This window comes from Anarhichas minor, unplaced genomic scaffold (assembly GCF_050575085.1).
Source record: "Anarhichas minor isolate MPS153535 unplaced genomic scaffold, ASM5057508v1 ptg000005l, whole genome shotgun sequence".
Classification (NCBI taxonomy): Eukaryota; Metazoa; Chordata; class Actinopteri; order Perciformes; family Anarhichadidae; genus Anarhichas; species Anarhichas minor.
In genome coordinates, this window is record NW_027466451.1 from 1,621,492 (window position 1) to 1,646,181 (window position 24,690).

The 24,690-nt window shown below is 44.6% G+C and overlaps 1 protein-coding gene across 3 annotated transcripts in view; it reads left to right on the top strand.

The window, feature by feature from the left end:
- The first annotated feature begins 5,251 nt into the window (after positions 1–5,251).
- Positions 5,252–24,690, top strand: part of plcg2 (phospholipase C, gamma 2) — a 45,502-nt gene continuing 26,063 nt past the window's right edge. The window contains exons 1-10 of one of the 3 annotated variants that reach the window (XM_076075905.1): positions 5,252–5,416; positions 9,163–9,251; positions 15,329–15,520; positions 16,789–16,938; positions 22,392–22,485; positions 22,569–22,616; positions 22,930–23,014; positions 23,125–23,205; positions 23,306–23,349; positions 23,464–23,536. In XM_076075905.1, coding sequence (XP_075932020.1) covers positions 15,337–15,520; positions 16,789–16,938; positions 22,392–22,485; positions 22,569–22,616; positions 22,930–23,014; positions 23,125–23,205; positions 23,306–23,349; positions 23,464–23,536 — 759 coding nt within the window. In that variant the 5' untranslated portion in view covers positions 5,252–5,416; positions 9,163–9,251; positions 15,329–15,336. Of the gene's footprint in view, positions 5,417–5,615; positions 5,745–9,162; positions 9,252–15,328; positions 15,521–16,788; positions 16,939–22,391; positions 22,486–22,568; positions 22,617–22,929; positions 23,015–23,124; positions 23,206–23,305; positions 23,350–23,463; positions 23,537–24,690 lie in introns of those variants that run through there. The other 2 variants (XM_076075896.1, XM_076075911.1) reach the window with 2 other exon arrangements.

The following is a 24,690-nucleotide window of genomic DNA, read 5'->3' on the forward strand; positions in this document are numbered from 1 at the left end:
GATGTAGACATAATAAAAGTAAACGCATCATAATGATGTAAACATAATAAAAGAAAACGCATCATAATGATGTAAACATAAAAGTAAACGCATCATAATGATGTAAACATAATAAAAGTAAATGCATCATAATGATGTAAACATAATAAAAGTAAACGCATCATAATGATGTAAACATAAAAGTAAACGCATCATAATGATGTAAACATAATAAAAGTAAACGCATCATAATGTAAACATAATAAAAGTAAACGCATCATAATAATGTAAACATAATAAAAGTAAACGCATCATAATAATGTAAACATAATAAAAGTAAACGCATCATCATAATGTAAACATAATGATGTAAACACATAATAAAAGTAAACGCATCATAATGATGTAAACATAATAAAAGTAAACGCATCATAATAATGTAAACATAATAAAAGTAAACGCATCATCATAATGTAAACATAATGATGTAAACACATAATAAAAGTAAACGCATCATAATGATGTAAACATAATAAAAGTAAACGCATCATAATAATGTAAACATAATAAAAGTAAACATCATAATGATGTAAACATAATAAAAGTAAACGCATCATAATAATGTAAACATAATAAAAGTAAACGCATCATAATGATGTAAACACATAATAAAAGTAAACGCATCACAATAATGTAAACATAATAAAAGTAAACGCATCATAATAATGTAAACATAATAAAAGTAAACGCATCATAATAATGTAAACATAATAAAAGTAAACGCATCATAATAATGTAAACATAATAAAAGTAAACGCATCATAATAATGTAAACATAATGATGTAAACACATAATAAAAGTAAATGCATCATAATGATGTAAACATAATAAAAGTAAACGCATCATAATGATGTAAACATAATAAAAGTAAACGCATCATAATAATGTAAACATAATAAAAGTAAACGCATCATAATGATGTAAACATAATAAAAGTAAATGCATCATAATGATGTAAACATAATAAAAGTAAACACATCATAATAATGTAAACATAATGATGTAAACACATAATAAAAGTAAACGCATCATAATAATGTAAACATAATAAAAGTAAACGCATCATAATAATGTAAACATAATAAAAGTAAACGCATCATAATAATGTAAACATAATGATGTAAACACATAATAAAAGTAAACGCATCATAATGATGTAAACATAATAAAAGTAAACAGATCATAATGATGTAAACACATAATAAAAGTAAATGCATCATAATAATGTAAATATAATAAAAGTAAACGCATCATAATAATGTAAACATAATAAAAGTAAACAGATCATAATGATGTAAACATAATAAAAGTAAACGCATCATAATAATGTAAACATAATAAAAGTAAACGCATCATAATGATGTAAACACATAATAATAAACAAACGCATCATAATCAAGGCAAGCGCATCACGATGACGAGAATGTGTCATTATCAACGAAAAGTCATCATAATGACGTCAACGCATCTCAGTCAACATAATCGCATCATAGAAAAAGCAAACTCATCGTAATATGAGCAAATATATCATAATGAATATAAACACATCATAATGAAAAAAAATGCATCATACTGTAAACAAATGCATCATACTGTAAGCAAATGCATCATAATGAACGTAAAAGCATCATAATGGCAGCAAACAAATCATATTATGAGCAAATAACTCATAATGAACGTAAACACATAATGACTTAAACGCATCATAATCAACGCAATCACATCATAATGAACATAAATGCATCCTAATGAACACAAACTAATAATGAACGTAAATCTTTCATTAATGGAAGCATTTTTCTAATAATTATTAATATAATATTTGTCATTCGATTCTAGATCAGTTATTCCCAACCATTCTTTTCATGCGAATTATCCAGTAATTCATAAAACAGAAGCATGGATTATAGGAAACTGGGAATACATTTCTCTGCTAATGCTACCCTCATCCATATATATATTTGTGGTCATTTAGTGTTTCTTCCTAGTTGTTTTGTGTCTCTTTGTGGTCATTTAGTGTTTCTTCCTAGTTGTTTTGTGTCTCTTTGTGGTCGTTTAGTGTTTCTTCCTAATTGTTTTGTGTCTCTTTGTGGTCGTTTAGTGTTTCTTCTTAGTTGTTTTGTGTCTCTTTGTGGTCATTTAGTGTCTCTTCCTAGTTGTTTTGTGTCTCTTTGTGGTCATTTAGTGTTTCTTCCTAATTGTTTTGTGTCTCTTTGTGGTCGTTTAGTGTTTCTTCCTAGTTGTTTTGTGTCTCTTTGTGGTCATTTAGTGTTTCTTCCTAGTTGTTTTGTGTCTCTTTGTGGTCGTTTAGTGTTTCTTCCTAGTTGTTTTGTGTCTCTTTGTGGTCATTTAGTGTTTCTTCCTAGTTGTTTTGTATCTCTTTGTGGTCGTTTAGTGTTTCTTCCTAGTTGTTTTGTGTCTCTTTGTGGTCATTTAGTGTCTCTTCCTAATTGTTTTGTGTCTCTTTGTGGTCGTTTAGTGTTTCTTCCTAGTTGTTTTGTGTCTCTTTGTGGTCGTTTAGTGTTTCTTCCTAATTGTTTTGTATCTCTTTGTGGTCATTTAGTGTCTCTTCCTAGTTGTTTTGTGTCTCTTTGTGGTCGTTTAGTGTTTCTTCCTAGTTGTTTTGTGTCTCTTTGTGGTCATTTAGTGTTTCTTCCTAATTGTTTTGTGTCTCTTTGTGGTCGTTTAGTGTTTCTTCCTAGTTGTTTTGTGTCTCTTTGTGGTCATTTAATGTTTCTTCCTAGTTGTTTTGTATCTCATTGTGATCGTTTAGTGTTTCTTCCTAGTTGTTTTGTGTCTCTTTGTGGTCATTTAGTGTTTCTTCCTAATTGTTTTGTGTCTCTCCATAGTTGTTAATGTATCATAGCATATGTATCATAATGCAAGCAAATCCATCAAAAAAAAGAGCAAAGGCATCATAATGAATGTAAATGCCTGATAATGAAGGTAAATGCGTCATAATGACTGTAAGCGCATCATAATAAAAGGAAAGGAAGAGGGGGCCCGGAGGGAGCAACTACTTTCACTTGTGTTTCTCAGTTGAGTGTCAGTGTGTCATAATTTGCTCATAAGCTGTAAAATGTTGGCATCACGATAAACGACCAGATCTCCACTTTGACACCACTAATTGTACCATTACAACATAACAAACACCTTCTCAGAGACCGAGACAGGCAACTCTGTATTTCCCCCCCCCCTCCTCCTCCTCGCTGCTCTGCTACCATGCAAATTTACTGAGGCGAGCTACACATGCAAATCTCTGATATATAATCTTCCCACAGTAGCACAGCGGACATGACTCCATAAAGAACGTTTATGCCTGTCCTTATATTTGTCTATGGAAATGATTTTACCATTTTATTCCCAGAAATGTGAATATATTTGGAGCTCAGAATCACCTCATTATATGCTTTTCTTTGCACTTATTCCTCCCCGGCTGGAGGAAATGCTGTATATTTTTTTATCGATGGTCAACCTTGATCCCTTAATATCTCAATTAATCAATCAAACTTTACTCGTGTAGCACCTTTCATACGGGTTAATATTTGAGTTCTTAATGCAGGAGGCCTATGACATAATTATGATCTTATTGTTATTGGCTAACAATATCACAGCAAAAATATACTGTTAGCAGTAAAACAGACATTGCAAGACCAATGCACAAGTGTCGTGCATTACATTGTGTTTATTTGCAATTCATTTGTTTTCCCATTTTTGTAATAATTATATATTTTCAACTTTTCTCAACCATTATCTTTGTCTCTCAATGCTCTGCCCGCATGCTGCCGTTCATGCACATATTTACATAGTTCTCGTGACGGAGCTGTATTTCCCTTTATGTCCAAATATCACTTTTGTTCAACGTTTACATAAATTCAGTTTGCTTCACTTTGATTCCACGGTATTTGCTGTTCTGGGGACTTGATTTTATTCTTATATGATCTTTTTCAAAACCTTTTTAGATGTCAAGAGACCCCCATTTGGTTTTGTCATCAGATTCTAGATCAGTTATTCCCAAAACTTTTTGCCTTGCAAAAGGTAGAAGCATGAATTGGAGGTAATTGGGTATACATTTCTTTCTCTGCTATCCTCATCCACAATTATTTCTTTGAAGGATATATTTTTTATTTCATGACACTGATTGAATGTAACTAAGTACATTTACTCAAGTACTGCAAAAAAGTACAGTTTTAAGGTAACTTTGCTTAAATATCCCCAATTGAACTGTATTTCAGAGGGTTTTATTGTACTTCATACTTCATACTGTTATTGATGAAATTACCTATAGGTAAAATAAGGACATTAAAGTTCTGTTCATCCATCAGTCCTAATATTCCAAAAATATAACAATATAACTCCAAATTGGATCATTCTTAAGCATAATACACGTTGGTGAATTATGAGACAATGGGCCCCCTGTACACAGACATGCCAAAGGCTCCACTAACCAGGAGCAAGACACAAAGACTTTATAGTAGTTTTTTGTCTCTTTGAACCAGGAAGAGACTCAAAATGACCACATACGTGTCTCTTTGAGTGACATTTTGCAGGTGAAGGGAAGGGGGGCCCCTGACACTTTGGGCCCCTGCGCCTGTACCCGGTAGGCCCGTTCAATAATCCCTCCATGATAATACGTACTTTTACTTTTGATACTTTAAGCACAGAATGCTGACACAACTTTAACTTGATTAAGGTTTTGAAAGCGAGACACATTATTTTTAAACTGTGGTACTTTTACTTAAGTGTAGGATCTGAGTACTTCTTCCAGCACTGATCAAAGATTCGAGTAAAACACATGTTTTCCATCTTTCTTTTTCCTTCCCACTTTTAAACATTTTTAATCGAGCATTCTTTCAAGTCAGTGCGATCATTCTTAGCAGTCCGCGGACCTTCTGGACCACCTTAACGGACAAGCAGGAGTCCTCGTGCCGCCGTTTGACAGCCACCTGTCTAACACATAATGTAGATGGAGTTCGTTTAAGATGGCGCAGCTTTCTCTGCGTCCTCAAGCTGCACTCAGCATCAGAGACCACATCCACTAAAACAAGACACGGAGCTCCTGAACATGGAGAACACGTCTTCATGCTGACGGCTCGGAGCCTCCCGCCCGATGCCTCCCGCACAGTCTCGTTTGCATAGATACCGTCCTGGCTTCCGGTCCTTTTTTTTTTGTACAACTTGTAAGCTATGCTTGTAATGCAAGTTAACTTTTACTTCCTTGTACACACAGATAGAGGAACTGACCGTTTTGCGGGTGGCCTGTTGCTTTTTTGTTGTCAACACTCTACATCCTCTCCGAGCCTCATTTCATGACTTTCTAAATCATGACCAGTTAGAACGTTGCGGGAGCAGAACACAACCCAATTCACTAGTGAGGTAAGTCTTTCACTTTGCTGAAAAGTGCTTTTTTATATGCTGCCTGTGGTGTGAGTGTGACTGAGTTCAGTTAAGAAGAGGGGGAAATCCGCTTTTTACCGGCAGCAGCATATCCTCTGCTGGGCTGGTGTGACTTGATAGCTCACAGCATGGTGTCGGTCCCGTGTCTGTCTGTCTGTCAGACCGGCTAAACCGGCTTGAATCGCACGAGAGCAGCAGCTGGCGGTTTGCTGCGTTCACCATCACACTTGGATCTATTTCTTATATGTCATTATGGCCCTAATGGCGAACAGGGCTGCTGGATTCTTTTGACGGCGCCTCTCTGGGGGTAAGACCCTTTGAAAGCTTAGGTATAGAGCTCGTATTATAATCATTTATGTTTCTTTCTGTTGTGACCAAATTTGTTTTGGTTTCCCTATTGTCTTGCCTCTTTATAGGGGAGACATTGTAGATGAAGAGTCAAGTAACTGAAATGTTGTGTTGACATTTTTGCATAGCTCCTTTACATCTATTCACTATAAGGTCATTGCATATTTATTATAAATTCACATGGAATAAAATACCAAAACAAATGGTGTGAATAATACAGCAAGACAATGTCTACTCAGGACAAGCCAAGATAAGGACAAAGCCAAAACTTTGATTGCAGTTTGTTACAAATGATTTTATTATTTCTGCTTCTTATTTCCCTTTGAACAGAAAGGGGCTTGGTGTGAAGCCAGGGTGACCACCCATTGGGTCCATGCAGAACCATTTTTGCTTCATTTCTGATTTCTGAACTTCCTAGTTGTATATCGTACATTCAGTTCAAATCATATCTTCACCGTATCTTTACCCCAGAAGGGTTTTGTTGTTGAATTATATCAAGATGTGTGTCTATACGTATTGATAGAAAACTATTAGGGCTGTTTGACATGTCTCTGGAAGTTCATTTGATCTATTTGAGCGTTGTGCTCGAGCCTTTTATCCCCGATACAAGCAGTTGCTATTTTGTATAACTAACAAAACAAAGAGCTCTGAATGTCTGCATAGTTGGCTAAAAAATGAATAGTAGGCATTCCTTAATGCTTTCAAGTAGCTGACAAACAATGATAGACTGAAGGTCTTGATTGGACTCACAGTATGTTAGAGCAGCGCCGATGAGAACACGCCTGTTCAGAACGGGCAGAATGCTCGGCCTGTGGTGTTGCTGCTTGCAGCTTTCTGGAACCGCTCATGCAAACAACTTCACACTCAGCACTGCGCTTCCTTTGGTCCTCAGCAATACGCCTGCCATGACACGCGGCTAGTCACGGTCAGAAATGAAATACACTCTAGTTCAGGGGGAAACAAATATTTCAGATTTTAGCGTTGGGTAAAGGTCCGAGACCCCCAAACTAAACGGGCCCCAAACAGCTATAGGTTTATTATGATGTTTAGATACGGAAAATATTGAATTATGTTACTATTCTAACTCATCAAATAACTTACAAAAGGCCCCCAAAGCAGGAAACTCTCCAGCATGGTTTTAGAATTAGAAGCTGTGTAAATGTCAGTACATTGTGCTGATGATGCTTCTCTTTCACTCTGCACTTGAAGTAAACAGTTGAATGCAGGACCTTAAATTAATGTGCGATATTAATAGTTTATAGTTTTACTTCAATATTTTTTAGTCAGCCTACTTCTTCTACAACTGTCAATACCAACATGCCAAGTTAGAGAAATTGTAAAAACTAAAGCAAGACGGCATTTGCCCAGGGCCCTTAAATGACTAAATCCACCCCGTGAAAAACACAACCTGGTCGGGGTTAATCGCGGTCAGAAACAATGGTGAATACACTTAGCGGAGGTCATTCGGTGGCCGTTCATTGCTCGTGGCCCTTTCGGAGCGGGCCGAGTGCTTGACTCCAGGTACACGCTGCTGGGAAGTGAAGGGTTTGGTTGTTAGCATATCCAGCATCCAGCAGCAGAAGTGAACCGCAGTCAATGAAAGCCCCACTGCTGACGACATGCTGAAGTTCACTAATTTATTCAAAGTTTATTGATATTGAATGAGTCACGTGTCCAAATTGCACCCAATTCAACTAAGTACTCCATGATATCCACTGTGAAACACCCACCAAGTGTGAAGTACATCAAGTGACAGCTTGTCGAGAACATCTTCCCCAGGTTCACTGTTCAGCACTGTAACCGTTGTTTGCACCATTAGCTGTCTGCACTGTTACAGTTGTTTGCCCTGTTTGGACCATTAGCTGTCTGCACTGTTACAGTTGTTTGCCCTGTTTGCACCATTAGCTGTCTGCACTGTTACAGTTGTTTGCCCTGTTTGCACCATCGCCATGTTGAGAGCGGTGTGAAAGCAATCGATATGTTCTGAATTTTGTGCGTTGCGTACCTTTAAAGAGGCTAAAAAAGCTCAGCAGAGAAGTATAGTTGAAAGATTATTGCTGTGGGTTTACAAGCAACCATTTCACATTACACATGATCAATCAAGAGTTTACAGAAGAGTTTGTGTGCATGTGTGTGTTCTCTCATTATTTTGTTACTCCCCTTGTGCTGAATACAACTAGTGCAAACTCTTTGCACTCGCTGGACTTGGGCTATAGTTACATGCATCACAGTTCTCCTTTTGTCTTCAAAATGGGTAATGTTTCTTTTTTATACCTTCATATTCAATTATAAACTCCATGTTCATCCTTTTTCAAATGAGTGATGTAGCTTTAAGTTCCGTTACTAAGTTTGTAATAAACTGGTTACATTTATTTTGATTTGTATATTGATAACGCATTTGAATATCTTCAGCTTGTTTTGAACACATAAAGCTTACTTTCAACTTTAATCCTAAAGCTCATAAAAGAAACTGTGGTTGCAGTCAGTGGACTCTGGTGAAACAAACTTTTGGTTTAGTCTACAAAATATAAACCACACTATCTTCAACTACCGTATCTTCCATTCCTCTGGCCTTTCACGGTGGTTTATTTTAACCAGTGAGAATTGTTCTGCCCCTTCTCGGATTTGTCTAATGCAATTCATGCAGTTTTGACCTGGGGATTTTCCACCCCGTGCAATTTTGTGCAAATGAAATGTGCTCCTTTTTAGCATAGAAGAGTTTGTAGGCATTTGTGTGAATACCTATGCACTCCATCGGTGTATATGTGTGAGTGTTCCGGTGTGTATAAGGAATAACACAGCAACAGAGCAACATCCTCATTTCATATAAACACTGGCTTTCCTGAAGCGGGCGTGCTTGTGAGAGCGTAACGTGAATACCGTATCACCATAGTATTTGTGTAATGCATTGCTGCAGCACCAGTATGAGGACATTTAGTTAATCTAAACAAGGCTGCAGTGATGCCAATAGGGACAGTCCCTTCACAGGGGTTCGGGTTTCAGCAGGGAACACAAGGGGACCGGTTGTGTGATAATGTCCATTAATCATTAACGTCCCTTCAAAAACACTAAGGAGCACTTTTTATTTACCAGATTCCATCTTTCATATATAATAGTGTAGCTGAATGCAGGCAATGGATATTTACACATATGTGGTTTCACATTTTTTGAATAAGCAATGAATTCATCTGCATCTTTTTATAATGATAAAAAAAAAAAAAAAATCTGAATTCTTTCTGGACCTTAAGTATAAACATATGTTAAAACACTTTCATATATAAAGAACGGGGTCCCAGTGCCGACAAATAATGTGTTTATGGGCTTTATTGGTTCTGTCTTGCCTTTAATAACTCGTTATTTCTCACTTAATCCAACAGAACTCCCGTAACACTGTTTTCTTTCGATATCTTTCGGCTCATTTGCAATTTAAAGAGAAGATACCAGGTCGACCTTCAACACTTCCAAAGTATGTGCCCACACTATTTCTAATTCATCTGGCACCATCACTGCACCATGTCTTTTCCTGGTTTGTTTGAGCCATAAAAATGCACCGCGTCGGGGGAAATTGTCATCCACCTACTGACATATTTGCTGATTAAGCGGTGGGGACTTCAAATGTGCTTTATTTTATCGAACCAATGTCAGTTTCACCCCAATCAAAACCACCACATCCACAGGGGAATCCACAATGATTGACATACTGTACGTAATTGTATTGAAAAAAGGACGAGAAACTGATAAAAGTGAACTGAGGCAGAAAGAGAGCACGCTCACACAATAAGATTTGTATCTGAGCTCGAACATTTGCATGTGATATTACTACTGCTTTTGTACGTGAGGAAAAGTGGGTGGCACTTCAGGAGGGCTGGAGAGGACACACAGAAACAACCGGTAGACAGGAGAGCAGGGGCCCTGGTGAGCACGGGGTATTAGATATGGCTTTAATTTATATTTTTAAGTGGGACCTACGACAATTTTACAAACAAGTTCAGTTTACTCGTTGAAAGGAGTGCTAATCAGCCGGTGAAAACATTTCATTAATAATTCTATCCTGTAGCTTTGAAAGCTTTACAAAGTTTGAAAAAACCTGATGGTGTCATCAGGGTTGTCTCTGATTGGACTTGAGGCTAAAAATGTTAAATAGAAAACCTGCATTACAAACGAAAGTTACGAATGTAACTACGGTTCTATGAATCCTGGATGACCGCCAGAGGCAGTGCTTAGCACTGGATATCTTCTGCCTCGCGCATGCGCAGGTCGAGTATTTATACCAACAAAGTCACCTGTGACCTCGGATGACCCCCGTCATCTATAAGTTACGGTGTCATCCTGAGATCAGTCCTACGGAATCTTCTCGCGAGTTCACGGGATTCCGAGTGACCAAGAACTCTGGCGGTCATCCAGGATTCATAGAACCGTAGTTAGATTCGTAACTTTCGTTCTATTTCATCCTTATATCAACAGAGTCACGAGGAATCACAGTAACTACCTCGTATAGCTCCGGCAGAGGAAATTGGCCAAAGAACCCTCCCCAGTGGGTGAGGGGTGGCAACGTTAACTCTGTAGTGTTTGGTGAATGTGCTCGGTGATGCCCATGAGGCCGGAGCACATACGTATATCCTCCACAGGCACACCTCTCAGACCATGACGTGGAGACACTCCTGGTAGAGTGGCCCTTCACCCCGGATGGCTGAGCGCAGTCGCTCGCCTTGTATGTATAGGCAATGGCCTCCACTATCCAGTGGGATAGGCGCTGTTTTTGAAGGAGCACAGCCCTTCGTAGGCCCACCATAACTGACAAAGAGCTGCTCCGACCGCCGCATGCTAGAGGTGGCTTCCACATAAGCTCTGAGGGCCCGCACTGGGCACAGCAGCCTTGACCTCTCCTCTCCTGATGGGGGGGGGGGGGGGGGGGGGGGGAGGTGTCAAACTGCACGAGCTGGATAGGCTGGTTGATATGTGAGCTTGTCAACACCTTTGGGAGAAACGCTGCATTAGGCCACGAAGTGACACCCAAGCCATCCGAGTTCCATCTCAGACATGATTCATTTACCGACAGGGCATGCAGCTCGCCTACACATTTAGCTGAAGTGATGGCAAGGAGAAAAAATGTTTTGGCCGATAGCCATCTCGGCGCCACCTGTGCCAGGGGTTCAAAGGGAGGCAAGCATAGGGTGTCCAGTACCAAGGGTAGGTCCCATGCAGGGGCCTTCGGGGCACTCGGGTGACGCAATCACTGAGCCCCTTTTTTAGGAAGAGGGACACCAGTCTGTGGCTCTCTACTGTGTCATTGTCGACCTTAGTATGCTGCCCCGAAATAGCGGCCACATATACTCCAAGGGTAGAGGGAGACCGGCCCTTATCTAGGAGGGACTGTAGAAACTCAAGTACAGCAGGCAGGGGAAACTGTACTCGGACCTTGTTCTGAACCGCACACCAGTCAGAAAACAGCTTCCACCTGTTTTCGTACTGCAGACGAGTAGATCGCGCCCTGGCATTAAGAATAGTCAGTCTGACTGGTTTTATGCAGCCAATCAGCATCCGGTCGGGCCAAACCCATAGTTGAAGGTGGCAGGGATTGGGATGCCAAATCCGACCTTCTAGTTGCGACAGGAGGTCGGGGAAGAATGGTGGAAAAGGCATAAAGAAGATCCTCTGGTCACGTGTGAGCCAGGGCATCTTGACCCAGAGGACTGGTCCTCTCCGTCACCAGTGGGGGCAGTGGGTCGACATCACGTCTGGATGTAGCCGCCACTCTCCCGGTGGAGGCTTGTGACGGGACAGGAAATACACAACCTGGTTCCGTTCTCCTGGTGGGTACATTGCCCGAAGGCTGGTCAGGCGGGCACGGTGATACTCGTAGTAATTTCTGCAGATCTGGTGCCCCCTTGATGGTTTATGTGAAAACACAGCAGAGGTGTTGTCCGACGGACAAGCACATGCTTTCCCTTCAAATATGGCAGGAAGTGTTTGAGCGTTTGAGTGTTTGAACATCGACATGCAGTCTTTGAGCAGACAACTGCCCCCAAGCAGTCCTGTTCTGCCACACTGCACCCCGCCTTGAGAGGCAGGCATCTGTTGTGACAATCTCCCGGCGGAATGGAAAAGAGCCCATGGGGACACCGTTTGCCAGATATGCACTCTCCCTCCATGGGGATAGAGTGAGTAGGCACTGTTTTGATACTACTATTGCCCTGTGTCTGTGCCACTTGGCATCCAAGTGAAGGCTGTTCAGCCATCTGTAAACCCAAGGGAACGACAGTTAAGGCAGCTGTCAGTTTACCCAATAGGTGGAAAAAAGAATGTAAGGCAACCGTCTGCCCCCTCGGAAGGGGGAGAGGTTGTGGGGGATGTCGTCCACACGCTGGGGCGACGGACAGGCCCTCATATAACCACACTAATGAAGGTTATGCTCTGAGAAGGGCTCAGGTAGCTCTTCTCCATGTTCACCTTGAAGCCCCACCGGGCCACGTGAGAGAAGGCGAGCAGTGTCCTGTGCCGCCTGAAGCCGGGATGGCGCACAGGTCAGCCAATCGTCTAAGTACGGCAGTATTTTCACGCCCTGTGATTGCAGGGGGAAAGGACAACAGTAACGCACCTTGTGAACACCCGTGGGGAGAAGGGAGAGTCCGAATAGAAGCACCCTGGACTGAAAGACGGCCTTAAAAGGCAAAACGAAGAAACTGTCTGTGGTGATACACCATGGTTACATGGGAATAGGCGTCGACAGACGTGAACCACTCTCCCTTGGAAACAGCACAAAGGGCGTCTGCTGTGCTCAATATGTGAAATGGCAACACCTTCGAAAACTTGTTGACTTCCCTCAGATCTAGGGCTGGGCGCAGTCCGCAGCCTGTCTTCTTTACAAGAAAGTAAGTTGAGTAGAACACCCGGGCTCTTGTGACCGGGGGTTCACCATCTCGATTGCACCCTTGGCCAGGAGCGCAGCTAACTCCTGGCTCAGGGTTTATGGATTTTGCCAGATTGGTGATGCACAATGGGGTCATTTTTGACCCGGCTGAAGGTTGGGGGGCCAGCGTCAGAATTGAAGCTTATACCCTTATGTTAGGGTGGACACCGCCCAAGGGGCTGAAGCATGAGCTGCCCAGTAGCTGATCTGCTGCTGGGAGAAAAAAACGACAGCCGGCCCGGAGACATCATCTCCTGGCTCCCCTGCCTCTGGAGGCTTTGGGGGGGCAACTGTTAGTCCCCAAGTTCGGAGGTTACCTGGCGGGGACTTAGGTAGGGTTGTATTGGTAGCGGGCCGGCCTCTCAGTGGGACGCTGAGGCCCGTGGCGGCTACTGGGGTGAGCTGGGGGCTGAAAACGGCCTCGGGGGGCCGAAGTGGGACCCCTAGGTCTGCGGGGTGCGAGCATGTCCCTGCGAAGACCAGAGAACTGCTGCCTGGTCTGACTAGTTTGAACAGTCTGCTGAAACGCCTCTAGAGCAGCTGAACTGAACAGCTCCCCAGGTTCCACTGGGACAGTATTGAGGGTTCTCCTACATGTCTCCGACCGGGGTGGACATCAGACGTCCAAGTTCCCTCGACATGAGCGCAAACGCCTGCAGTGAAGCATCACTGAGGCTGGTGGCGGAAGCGTCGAAAGTAGCCTGTTGCAGAGAAGCTGAGAGGGCAATCATGGGGTGGGAGTTGCCGATACGGTCCACAGCGCTGCTATGTCATAAGCCCTGGATAGCAGGTCATCTGTGACCCGACGTTGGGGACGAGGGCACCTGGCATCGGGCCTCAGATCTCCTCAGGGGAAACTATGAGGGACGCAATAGTCGGCTAAATGGCTGGCATACATGCAAGGCCAAATTTTGCCACCTCCTACATGGCCGTCAGGGTTCGGCCATCTGATGTATGGCGGGAGAGAGAGCCCTGGTGTCTCTCCAGCATGCATGCGACTCCCTCAGATATTCTTCAGAGGGAGCAACAGAAAAGGTGGTGAGGGCGGGAACGCGCCTGAAGAAGGCACTCGCAGGCCGAGGTTCCGGCTGCTGTGAATCCCACTGCAGGCGTGCCATGCGAATGATCAGGGTAGGTTGGGCTGGATTCAGCTGCCCTGACAGGGGGAGGTCGACCTCACACACCAGGTGTTCCACTTTGGCCAGCCTAGCAGTGAGAGGGGAGCAAGGACACTCTCTTCACTTGGACAGTTGCTGTAAACTAGTGGTGTCCCACCAGTTAGCCTGAGCGAGGATGCTCTGGTAACTGTGACAGCCGTAAGGTTACAAAGTCGATGGACACAGTCCCAGTATCAGCTTTGTCTAGCTAGCATCTCACCAAGTTAGCCTAAGCGAGGACACTACTAACTGTGAAAACCGTCAGGTGTAAAAAATAAATCTCAATGGACACAATGTCAATGTCGATCTGATCGAACTAGTCTCTCACCAAGTCAGCCTGAGCGAGGACACTCTGCTCACTGTGAATGGCGGGCCGACAGCGTATATTCTACGCTCTCGTTAGCACGCCACTCGATTAGGTAGAGCAGAAGCGCTCTGCCAACCGTGGAAAACGAACAACGGTTATAGAAAAGAATGTTAATCAATCTCACCGATTGCTGTCTTCACAACTTAGGTGGCCCTTATCAGACTGGTGAATGACCGATGATAGGAGCGTCCACCAGTCCGGGGCTCGATGGTCCGAACGGCGAAAACACGCCATTCCCTCCTAAGACGGACAGTTGTCGCAGCCTTTGGAGGGCGAGAGATCCGCAACTCCGACCGGTGGTCACAAGGCTACCGCAACAAACTCTAATATGTCTTGATCGTAGACACATCTTTGTTTAAGCTTATGCTACCATGGTAGCTAGCCTGCGTAGCGAGAAGATGAAAAAGGACTGATCTCAGGATGACACCGGAACTTATAGACAACGGGGGTCATCCGAGGTCACAGGTGACTTTGTTGATATAAATACTCGACCTGCGTATGTGCGAGACAGAAGATATCCAGTGTTAATCAAGTACACTGGTGTGCATATCAAGTGGGCATTTGGGAGGCAGAAAGTGTCTTAATTGAAGACGCTTTTTAAGTTGCATTATGGGTAAATGTAGGATGTTGGTGTTTCGGAGCTCGAGCCATACATTGAAAATAGTGATTTTCTTTGAAACTATAACCTATAACCTATAACAATCCTTGAAAAACTCTTTCTTCCAAGAAGGGTTCTTCCGATGAAACGGATTCTTGATGGAACATTTCATGGAACACCCTTGAAAAAACCTTGCTTAAAAACAGGTTTCTTCAGAACTTAACTGGGAGAAACATGAAGCGATCAGTAAGAGTCGAAAATACAAAATACAAAAATACTCCTGTACACTCACGGTTGTTGGTGAGTGGTTTTACAGAGCGATGCTTATTTTGTAGATTTACAGAATCCAGCTTGCAGAGTACACAACAACAGCCAAGTTTAAGTCATTTAGTTACTCACAGAATTACCATTAATTAGCAACAGTTGATATGTTGTTTGACGTTTCCTCCATAATCAAAGCCTTTTACACTGTGAATGAGCGTTTCCGTGTGTCTCTCCCGTCCTGTCTCAGCTGCAGAGATGTCTCGTTCGGGGCAGCAGGGCGAGATGACGGAGTACAAGAAGATGCTGATCAAACGGGACATGGAGATGGGCGTAGTCATGACGGTGTTCCGGCAGAAGGCGGAGCGGCTCACCGTGCAGGTCATCATGGAGACCCGGCAGGTGGCGTGGACACGCACCGCAGACAAAACTGATGGTGTCCGTGAGTATATTAACAATGAAAAATCATCATCATCATCTCCTTGGTTTATTGGAGCATTTTTCAAAACGCAGTAACACTATCTCTTCACCATTAAGGGAAGATACACATTTACATTTAAGTGTTTATTTTACTACTTTGTCGATTTGTGTCTGTAGATTTCTCCTAAATTCACCAATAGTTACCATTAGATAATACCTCATTGGTATATTTGAACATAACATTTCAGATCCAGTTCCTGAAAATGTATGCAAATTAGTGCACATTTTAAGAAGATAATGCATCATTTGTATATCTTAACATACAATTTCAGAATACTTGTAATAATAAATAATAATTGTCTTAGTGTAAGTAATCACCTGGGGATGTTTCATGGATGATATCTATTAGGCCTGTACTTTCCACCCTATACACCTGGGTTGTCTCTCCTTAAAGCCATTGGGCTATAAGTTTAGGTAAAAGCAGACTTTCATTTTTTAAATTTTATTTATTTACATTTAATATTCACTAACTCATTACAGGTATGAAATGCTGAATTAATCCTATCTACTGAAATTATAGTTTACATGCTATTACACAGTTCAACCTGTAGATGACGGCTTGGGGTCCGTCGTCGTGGTTTGGTTTAAGAGAGAGGAAGCTAGAACATTCTATGTGCTAATGTGTGTTACCCGTTGTCATTGTTGTCAGGTGGGTAAACTGTTAAAACTTGGGAAATAAATGTTATAAAATGCAAATGGTTTATTTGATGAACAACTTGAGTAAAACTGGTTTAATGAGAAATACAGTAAACGCTGTTATTTTTTATTCTAATTACCGACTCGTTTTAGCATGCTAGTTTGTAGCCTAGCTTGCGGTGCTAGCAAATGTATTAGCCAGGTGGCTTTTTAGTTTAGACTTGTACTTGAGCTCTGATACCTTTTGTTGGTATTTTCTCTGTGTTAAGGGATAAGTGAATGTGAAGTGTCACGTTTTGAACTAAATTTTGAGTTAACTGAGAGTTTTCAGTACAATATAAAATCATTACAGAAATTGATATTACATTCATAAAAATATCAAGGTAATTTTGGTTACCGTTACATATAAACCAGGTAACTTAGTTACGTGTTGAAGGATATTTGTTGAATGAATCACATTTCTAATGCAGACTGTGAACCTGAGATAAGTTGCAGGAGTTGCGTTTTTGGTGCTCTCAGACTCTACAGGCTGTGACTTTCGTCCCCAGCAGAGATGATGACTTACGTCAGAAATATGCGTGTGCTGTGTTTCAGTGGACCTGTTTGAGATCAGAGAGGTTCGTCCAGGGAGGAACTCCAAGGACTTTGAGCGCTTTAAAGATGGGAAGGACAAACACGATGAAAACACCTGCTTCACAATCTTCTACGGCTCACTGTTTGTTCTCAACACCCTCAGTCTGGGAGGTGAGATCTTTATTTATTTGTTCTAATTACTTTTGATCAGAAGTGGATTTCTGTAGTATTCTGTTGGACCGCTGTTTTTGTCCTGTGTCAAACCCAGTGGCCGGCCATGTATTCTATACCTGGGCCTTCAGTGCTGTCCTACTACAGTTGAACCACCTCCTCATAACCTCATTATGACGCCAGCATGACGGACAATGCATATAGTCAAAATCAATGTAATTAACACAATGACATGAACAAACTCACAAGTGAACCACCACATTTAACAACACTGTTCCTGTAAAGCCGGGTAGGTCTTTATTCAGTGTTACAATCATTAAAATGCTAAAGCAGCATGTGTATGCATTAAGTATGCTTTCAGTAGCATAGAAGTGCTAACGCTAGTTAATGAAGTGCAAACAAACTCTGCTAATGTTATCGCCCCGGGTCGCGGTGGCAACAGGCCAAGCAGGCTGACCCAAACTTCCCTCTCACCGGCAACATGTTCCAGCTCATTCTGGGGGATCCCGAGGCGTTCCCAGGCCAGCTGGGAGATGTAATCCCTCCAGCGTGTTCTGGGTCTTCCCCGGGGTCTCTTCCCAGTTGGACGTGCCTGGAAAACCTCCAGTGGGAGGCGTCCAGGAGGCATCCTAATTAGATGCCCGAACCACCTCAGCTGACTCCTTTCGATGCGAAGGAGTAGCGGCTCGACTCCAAGCTCCCTCCTGATGACCGAGGTCCTTACCCTATCTCTAAGGCTGAGCCCGGCCACCCTACGGAGGAAGCTCATTTCGGCCGCTTGTAGCCGCGACCTTGTCCTTTCGGTCACGACCCAGAGTTCGTGACCATAGGTGAGGGTAGGAACGTAGACCGAGTTGTAAATTGAGAGCTTTGCCTTCCGGCTCAGCTCCCTCTTCACCAAGACGGTCCGGTGCAGCGCCTGCTTTACTGCTGCAGCCGCAACGATCCGTCTGTCGATCTCCCGCTCCATCTTACCCTCACTCGTGAACAAGACCCCGAGATACTTGAACTCCTTCGCTTGAGGTAGGCACTCCGTCCCCACCTGGAGGGAGCAATCCACCGGTTTCCGGCAGAGCACCATGGCCTCAGATTTGGAGGTGCTAACTCTCATCCCTCCGCGAATCGCCACCTTATCGTGGTGGAGGAGTTTGAGTGGCTCAGTGATCCTGGGAGCTATGTTGTCCGGGGCATTAGCCCCTGGTAGGGTCTCCCAAGGCAAACAGGTTTCAGGGGAGAGCCCAGACTAAGAGCGGTTCAAAACGACCCTAATGATAAGCAGCCCACGGACTAAAGTCACCTCGCCCGGACCAGGGAAACCGGGGCACCCTCCCGGAGCCAGACCCAGGAGGGGAGCTCGTAGGCGAGCGTCTGGTGGCCGGGCCTTTGCCCATGGGGCCCGGTCGGGCTCAGCCCGAATAAACACCATGGAGCAGCCACCCTGTGGACCCACCACCCGCAGGGACACGCATCGGGGTCGGGTGCTAAGCAGACCGGGCGGTAGGTCGGGCGGGAGGCCCGGGCATGCCGATCGCCGGCGACATAGACTAGCTCTAGGGACGTGGAACGTCACCTCGCTAGCGGGGAAAGAGCCGGAGCTGGTGCAGGAGGTGGAGCGATACCAGCTAGATATAGTTGGACTCACCTCCACACACAGCGTTGGCTCTGGAACCAAGCTCCTGGAGAGGGGTTGGACTTTGTCCTTTTCCGGAGTTGCCCAGGGTGAGAGGCGCCGGGCGGGAGTGGGGATACTCACGAGCCCCCGGCTGAGCGCCGCTGTGTTGGAGTTCTCCCCGGAGAGCGAGAGGGTCGCCTCCATGCGCCTACGGGTTGCGGGGAGCAAGGCTCTGACTGTGGTTTGTGCTTATGCACCAAACAGCAGATCGGAGTATCCGGCCTTCTTGGAGTCGGTGGGAGGGGTCCTGGAAAGGGCGCCGCCTACCGACTCCATAGTTCTCCTGGGGGACTTCAACGCTCACGTTGGCAATGACGGAGAAACCTGGCGGGGGGTGATTGGGAGGAACGGCTTGCCCGATCTGAACCCGAATGGTGTTTCGTTATTGGACTTCTGTGCTTGCCACGGTTTGGCCATAACGAACACTATGTTCGAACATAAGGTGGCTCATAAGTGTACCTGGTACCAGAACACCTTAGGCCGGAGATCAATGATCGACTTTGTAATCGTATCATTTGATTTGCGGCCGTATGTCTTGGACACTCGGGTGAAGAGAGGAGCAGAGCTGTCAACTGATCACCACCTGGTGGTGAGTTGGATCAGATGGCAGGGGAACCGGTTGGAAAGACCCGGTAAACCCAAACGTGTAGTGAGGGTAAACTGGGAACGTCTGGCGGAGGAACCTGTCCGGGAGGTCTTTAACTCCCACCTCCGGAAGAACTTCTCACACATCCCGAGGGAGGTTGGGGACACGGAATCCGAGTGGACCATGTTCAAAGCCTCTATTGTGGACGCGGCCGCTAGGAGCTGTGGCCGGAAGGTCATCGGTGCCTGTCGTGGCGGCAACCCGAGAACCCGGTGGTGGACACCGGAGGTGAGGGAAGCCGTCAAGCTGAAGAAGGAGACCTTCAAGGCCTGGTTGGCCCAGGGGTCTCCTGAAGCAGCTGACAGGTATCGGCAGGCCAGAAGGGCTGCAGCTGCGGTGGTCGCGAATGCTAAAACTCGGGCATGGGAGGAGTTCGGGGAGGCCATGGAGAAGGACTTTCGGTTGGCCTCAAGGCGGTTCTGGCAAACCATCCGACGGCTCAGGAAGGGAAAGCAGGGCTTACCCCAGGCTGTTCTCAGCAGGGGCGGGGAACTGCTAACCCGGACGGAGGACATCGTCGGGCGGTGGAAAGAGCACTTTGAGGAACTCCTAAACCCGACCAACATGTCCTCTGCAGAGGAGGCAGCGCCTGAGGACCTAGGGGGAGGCTCACCCATATCCCTGGCAGAGGTCGCTGAGGTAGTTAAAAAGCTCCTTGGTGGCAAGGCGCCGGGGGTGGATGAGATCCGCCCTGAGATGCTGAAGGCGCTGGACATGGTTGGGCTGTCCTGGCTGACACGCCTCTTCAATGTCGCATGGGGGTCGGGATCAGTGCCCATGGAATGGCAGACCGGGGTGGTGGTTCCCATCTTCAAAAAGGGGGACCGGAGAGTGTGCTCGAATTACCGGGGTATCACACTACTCAGCCTCCCGGGAAAGGCTTATGCCAGGGTGCTGGAAAGGAGGCTCCGACCGCTTGTCGAACCTCAGATTCAAGAGGAGCAGTGCGGATTCCGTCCCGGCCGTGGAACAGTGGACCAGCTCTTTACCCTCGCAAGACTACTGGAGGGGCTCTGGGAGTTTGCCCAACCAGTCTACATGTGCTTTGTGGACTTGGAGAAGGCTTTCGACCGGGTCCCTCGGGGGGTCTTGTGGGGGGTGCTGCGGGAGTATGGGGTGCCGGACCCATTACAACGGGCGATCCGGTCTCTGTACGACTGCAGTAGGAGCTGTGTCCGCATTCTCGGCAATAAGTCAGACACGTTCCCGGTGGGTGTTGGCCTCCGCCAGGGCTGCCCTTTGTCACCGGTCCTGTTCGTGATTTTCATGGACAGGATATCTAGGCGCAGCCTGGGGGCGGAGAACGTCAGTTTCGGGGGTCTTGGGATCGCCTCTCTGCTATTTGCGGATGATGTGGTCCTGTTAGCCTCCTCGGATCGTGACCTCCAGCATTCACTGGGACGGTTTGCAGCCGAGTGTGAAGCGGCGGGGATGAGAGTTAGCACCTCCAAATCTGAGGCCATGGTGCTCTGCCGGAAACCGGTGGATTGCTCCCTCCAGGTGGGGACGGAGTGCCTACCTCAAGCGAAGGAGTTTAAGTATCTCGGGGTCTTGTTCACGAGTGAGGGTAAGATGGAGCGGGAGATCGACAGACGGATCGGTGCAGCTGCAGCAGTAAAGCAGGCGCTGCACCGGACCGTCTTGGTGAAGAGGGAGCTGAGCCGGAAGGCAAAGCTCTCAATTTACCATTCGGTCTACGTTCCTACCCTCACCTATGGTCACGAACTCTGGGTCGTGACCGAAAGGACAAGGTCGCGGCTACAAGCGGCCGAAATGAGCTTCCTCCGTAGGGTGGCCGGGCTCAGCCTTAGAGATAGGGTAAGGAGCTCGGTCATCAGGAGGGAGCTTGGAGTCGAGCCGCTACTCCTTCGCGTCGAAAGGAGTCAGCTGAGGTGGTTCGGGCATCTAATTAGGATGCCTCCTGGACGCCTCCCACTGGAGGTTTTCCAGGCACGTCCAACTGGGAAGAGACCCCGGGGAAGACCCAGAACACGCTGGAGAGATTACATCTCCCAGCTGGCCTGGGAACGCCTCGGGATCCCCCAGAATGAGCTGGAACATGTTGCCGGTGAGAGGGAGGTCTGGGTCGGCCTGCTTGACCTACTGCCACCGCGACCCGACCCCGGATAAGCGGTGGAAAATGGATGGATGGATGGAACTCTCATCCCCGCCGCTTCACACTCGGCTGCAAACCGCCCCAGTGAATGCTGGAGGTCACGATCCGAGGAGGCTAACAGGACCACATCATTTGCAAACAGCAGAGAGGAGATCCCGAGACCCCCGAACCTGACGTTCTCCACCCCAAGGCTGCGCCTAGATATCCTGTCCATGAAAGTCACGAACAGGACCGGAGACAAAGGGCAGCCCTGGCGGAGGCCAACACCCACCGGGAACGTGTCTGACTTATTGCCGAGAATGCGGACACAGCTCCTACTGCAGTCGTACAGAGACCGGATCGCCTTTACCATAGACTGTATATTAGAAGTGGAACTAGTCATCGTGACGTCACTCATTGGTTTGTGGACTGTCGTTATGAAGCCTCCAGTTCGGCGATTTTGCTGTCTCCATCTTAGATTACGGCCGTCGCCATGTTGTCTTTTTTAACTGATAAACGGAAGTTACCATATCTGGAATGCGGAGGAGTGACAGAGAGACGCCGCATAGGCTCTGGTAGCGGCAGCGACCTGTCAATCACAGTAAGCCCGCCCTAAAGCATCCCCTGCTTTATGGCCTATTTGACTCTAAATGGACCATCATTTACTAAATGAACATCATGCTGTATTGAAGAAGACTTGAAACTAGAGATTGAGACCATAAACTCATGTTTACAATGTTTACTGAGGTAATAAATCAAGAGAGAAGTAGAGTCATTTTCTCATAGACTTCTATACAACCAGAGGAGTCGCCCCATTGGCTTCACTCGGCAGAACCAGAGTTTGCCATCTGGTTTTTACGTAGAAATGTAACATTTTAGAAATGTATATCTCCTTCCAACCTCTCTGGCCAACGAGTTCCACTATTACACAACGTTTAACCATGACTAGCTCCAAATCCACTAAACCGGCGAAAAGTATTTCCTAAACAGCGGAGCAGATACGTAGTATAGTAATACTTTCTGTTTTGCTCATTTTCCAGCTGATTCTGTTGAGGAGGCACAGAAATGGCTGATAGGACTAGAGTTGCTGAGGCAGGAGACACTGGAAGCTCCGACTCCGGTTCTTATCGAGAGGTAGACTAACACACACATTCACACAGCTACTAGTGATAAAGACACACCTCTTAATTCATCCCTTTGTGTTCCTTTTCTTCCAGTTGGCTGAGGAAGCAGATGTATTCTGTCAATCAGACCAAAACACACAGGTATGTATGATCTGGTTACTCATACATGACTAGCTCTGTACATGCATGCTAAAGGTCAATATTGTGTCTTATGACTGGTATGATATGACAAAATTCTCAATGGTAAAAAGTGTGTTTTCTAAATTATTAGATTCCATAGGACCATGTTGCATTGCACGGCTGCTGATCACATTCTTTGTCTTAACTGCTGAAAACTTAAAAGTTTATTTTTTTGCTAAATATTTTACACACAATAACACATATTGAATGCATGTTTATGATCATGGGGCTCGATGCACACGTGATGCACATTTCATGTTTGTGTCCTCCCCAGCATCTCCATGAAGGAGCTGAAGGCTCTACTAGCTTCCATCAACTACAAGCCCCCCAGCTCTCGTTCCATCAAAGACAAATTCCTGGTACTCTTGTCTTCTTTCGTCAACCAGAGGACTATTAGTCTATTCTAGAATGCAAAATATTCCAACTATCTTTCTCAGTCAGGGCATTGATTTTTGTTCTGCTTTCACAGGAAGTGGGAGGAAAGAAAGACCGCCTGGACTTTGTGCAGTTTCATAAATTTTACAACCTTATAATGTTTGAACAGAATGAGGTGAGTCTGTATTAAATCACATTGGAGTAAATACATACTGTATATATTATTGCACATGAGTTATTCCAGCATTTTCATTCATATCATATTTTAAACTCAGATCCTGGATGAGTTCAAAAAGGAATCGTGTGCTTTTATTTTGGGGTGAGCTCCTTTTTTTCCCCTCATCTTTGCTAATACTGATGTAAATGAAAAGCGTGTAAAGATAGTGTGTATTTTGTCAGCATGACTGTGTGTTTGCCCTTCTTCATTATACAGTAACACAGATAAACCAGATGCCTCAGCAGTTCTGCTCCTTGACTTCCAACGATTCCTCATCTACCAGCAAAAGGTAAAATAAGCTACAGTGAATGATTAGTACACCGGAAAAAAGAGATGGTGTTTTTTTGTATCTGCCAATTGGAGAGAGAATAGTTGATTGATGGGCATATGCATGCACTTCATACAGTAACCTGTATGAGTACTAGTCATTCATTTCAAACATTGTGACTGTGCTCCTGATGCCGTTATATAGCAGCAATTCTATAAGAATTACCGTCCTGTTTTCTTTGCAAACTTGTCGGCCTGTAAAACCCTTTGAGATGACACACAGTGATTTGAGGCTTTAGCGAGCTAAGATATCTGCCTCAGCAGCGGTGACCAGAAGGCTAAACTATTAGCAACATTTTCTCTCCATCCCTGAAACGCTCCACCAATATTGTCAGACTCTCTTTTTGATAAGCCCGTCATCCTTTTTGGGGTTGCTTTGCAGTGTTGGCAGCTGTTACCAATGGTGGAATAGCAACTTTTCTGACGTTGTTACGGGCATCTGCATTTGTAGAACAGCCAATAGGAACATCCTCCTTCTGAAATCACCTGTGATTGGCCAAAGTCGAGATTTTCTAAAGCCTGAAAACAGAGCCAAGAGGAATTCTAGATCAGTCTCAAACCACTTGAATTACAATATGCTAAAATGTTATTACGGAAAAATATATCGCCTACCCCAGCATCAACCTAAAAAATTAAAGAAATTAGCAAATTTCTGAAAACCCCAATTGAAACAGCTTTAAAACTATAGGGTCAGAATATAAAGGCTAGATTTGGCATTCTTAAATATACTGCGACCAATAAGACAAACTTCTGTTTCATTAAAGAAAATTATTTGATGCTCAGTTTTTGACATTAACACAACAGTCTTTTAGGAATAGCATACCAAAGTCAATGGGCTTTATAGGCAGCATAAAAAGGTAATGAGATGCCATGGTGGTAAATAATAGTCCCAAGTGAGAGCATACAGTGTATAGGAATAATAAATTACGACCCAGAATTGACCCCTGAGGTACTCCAAATAGATTTTTGTCCAATGACTAGATATGATTGAGAACCAGTTTCGGTTGATGCCAAAAATTCTGACCTCAAACGTCTGAGTCCCATACAAACAAGTTCAAATTGTCATTATCATTTGGCTAATGGTTTGATCGAATGGTACTTTTATCACTATTTAAT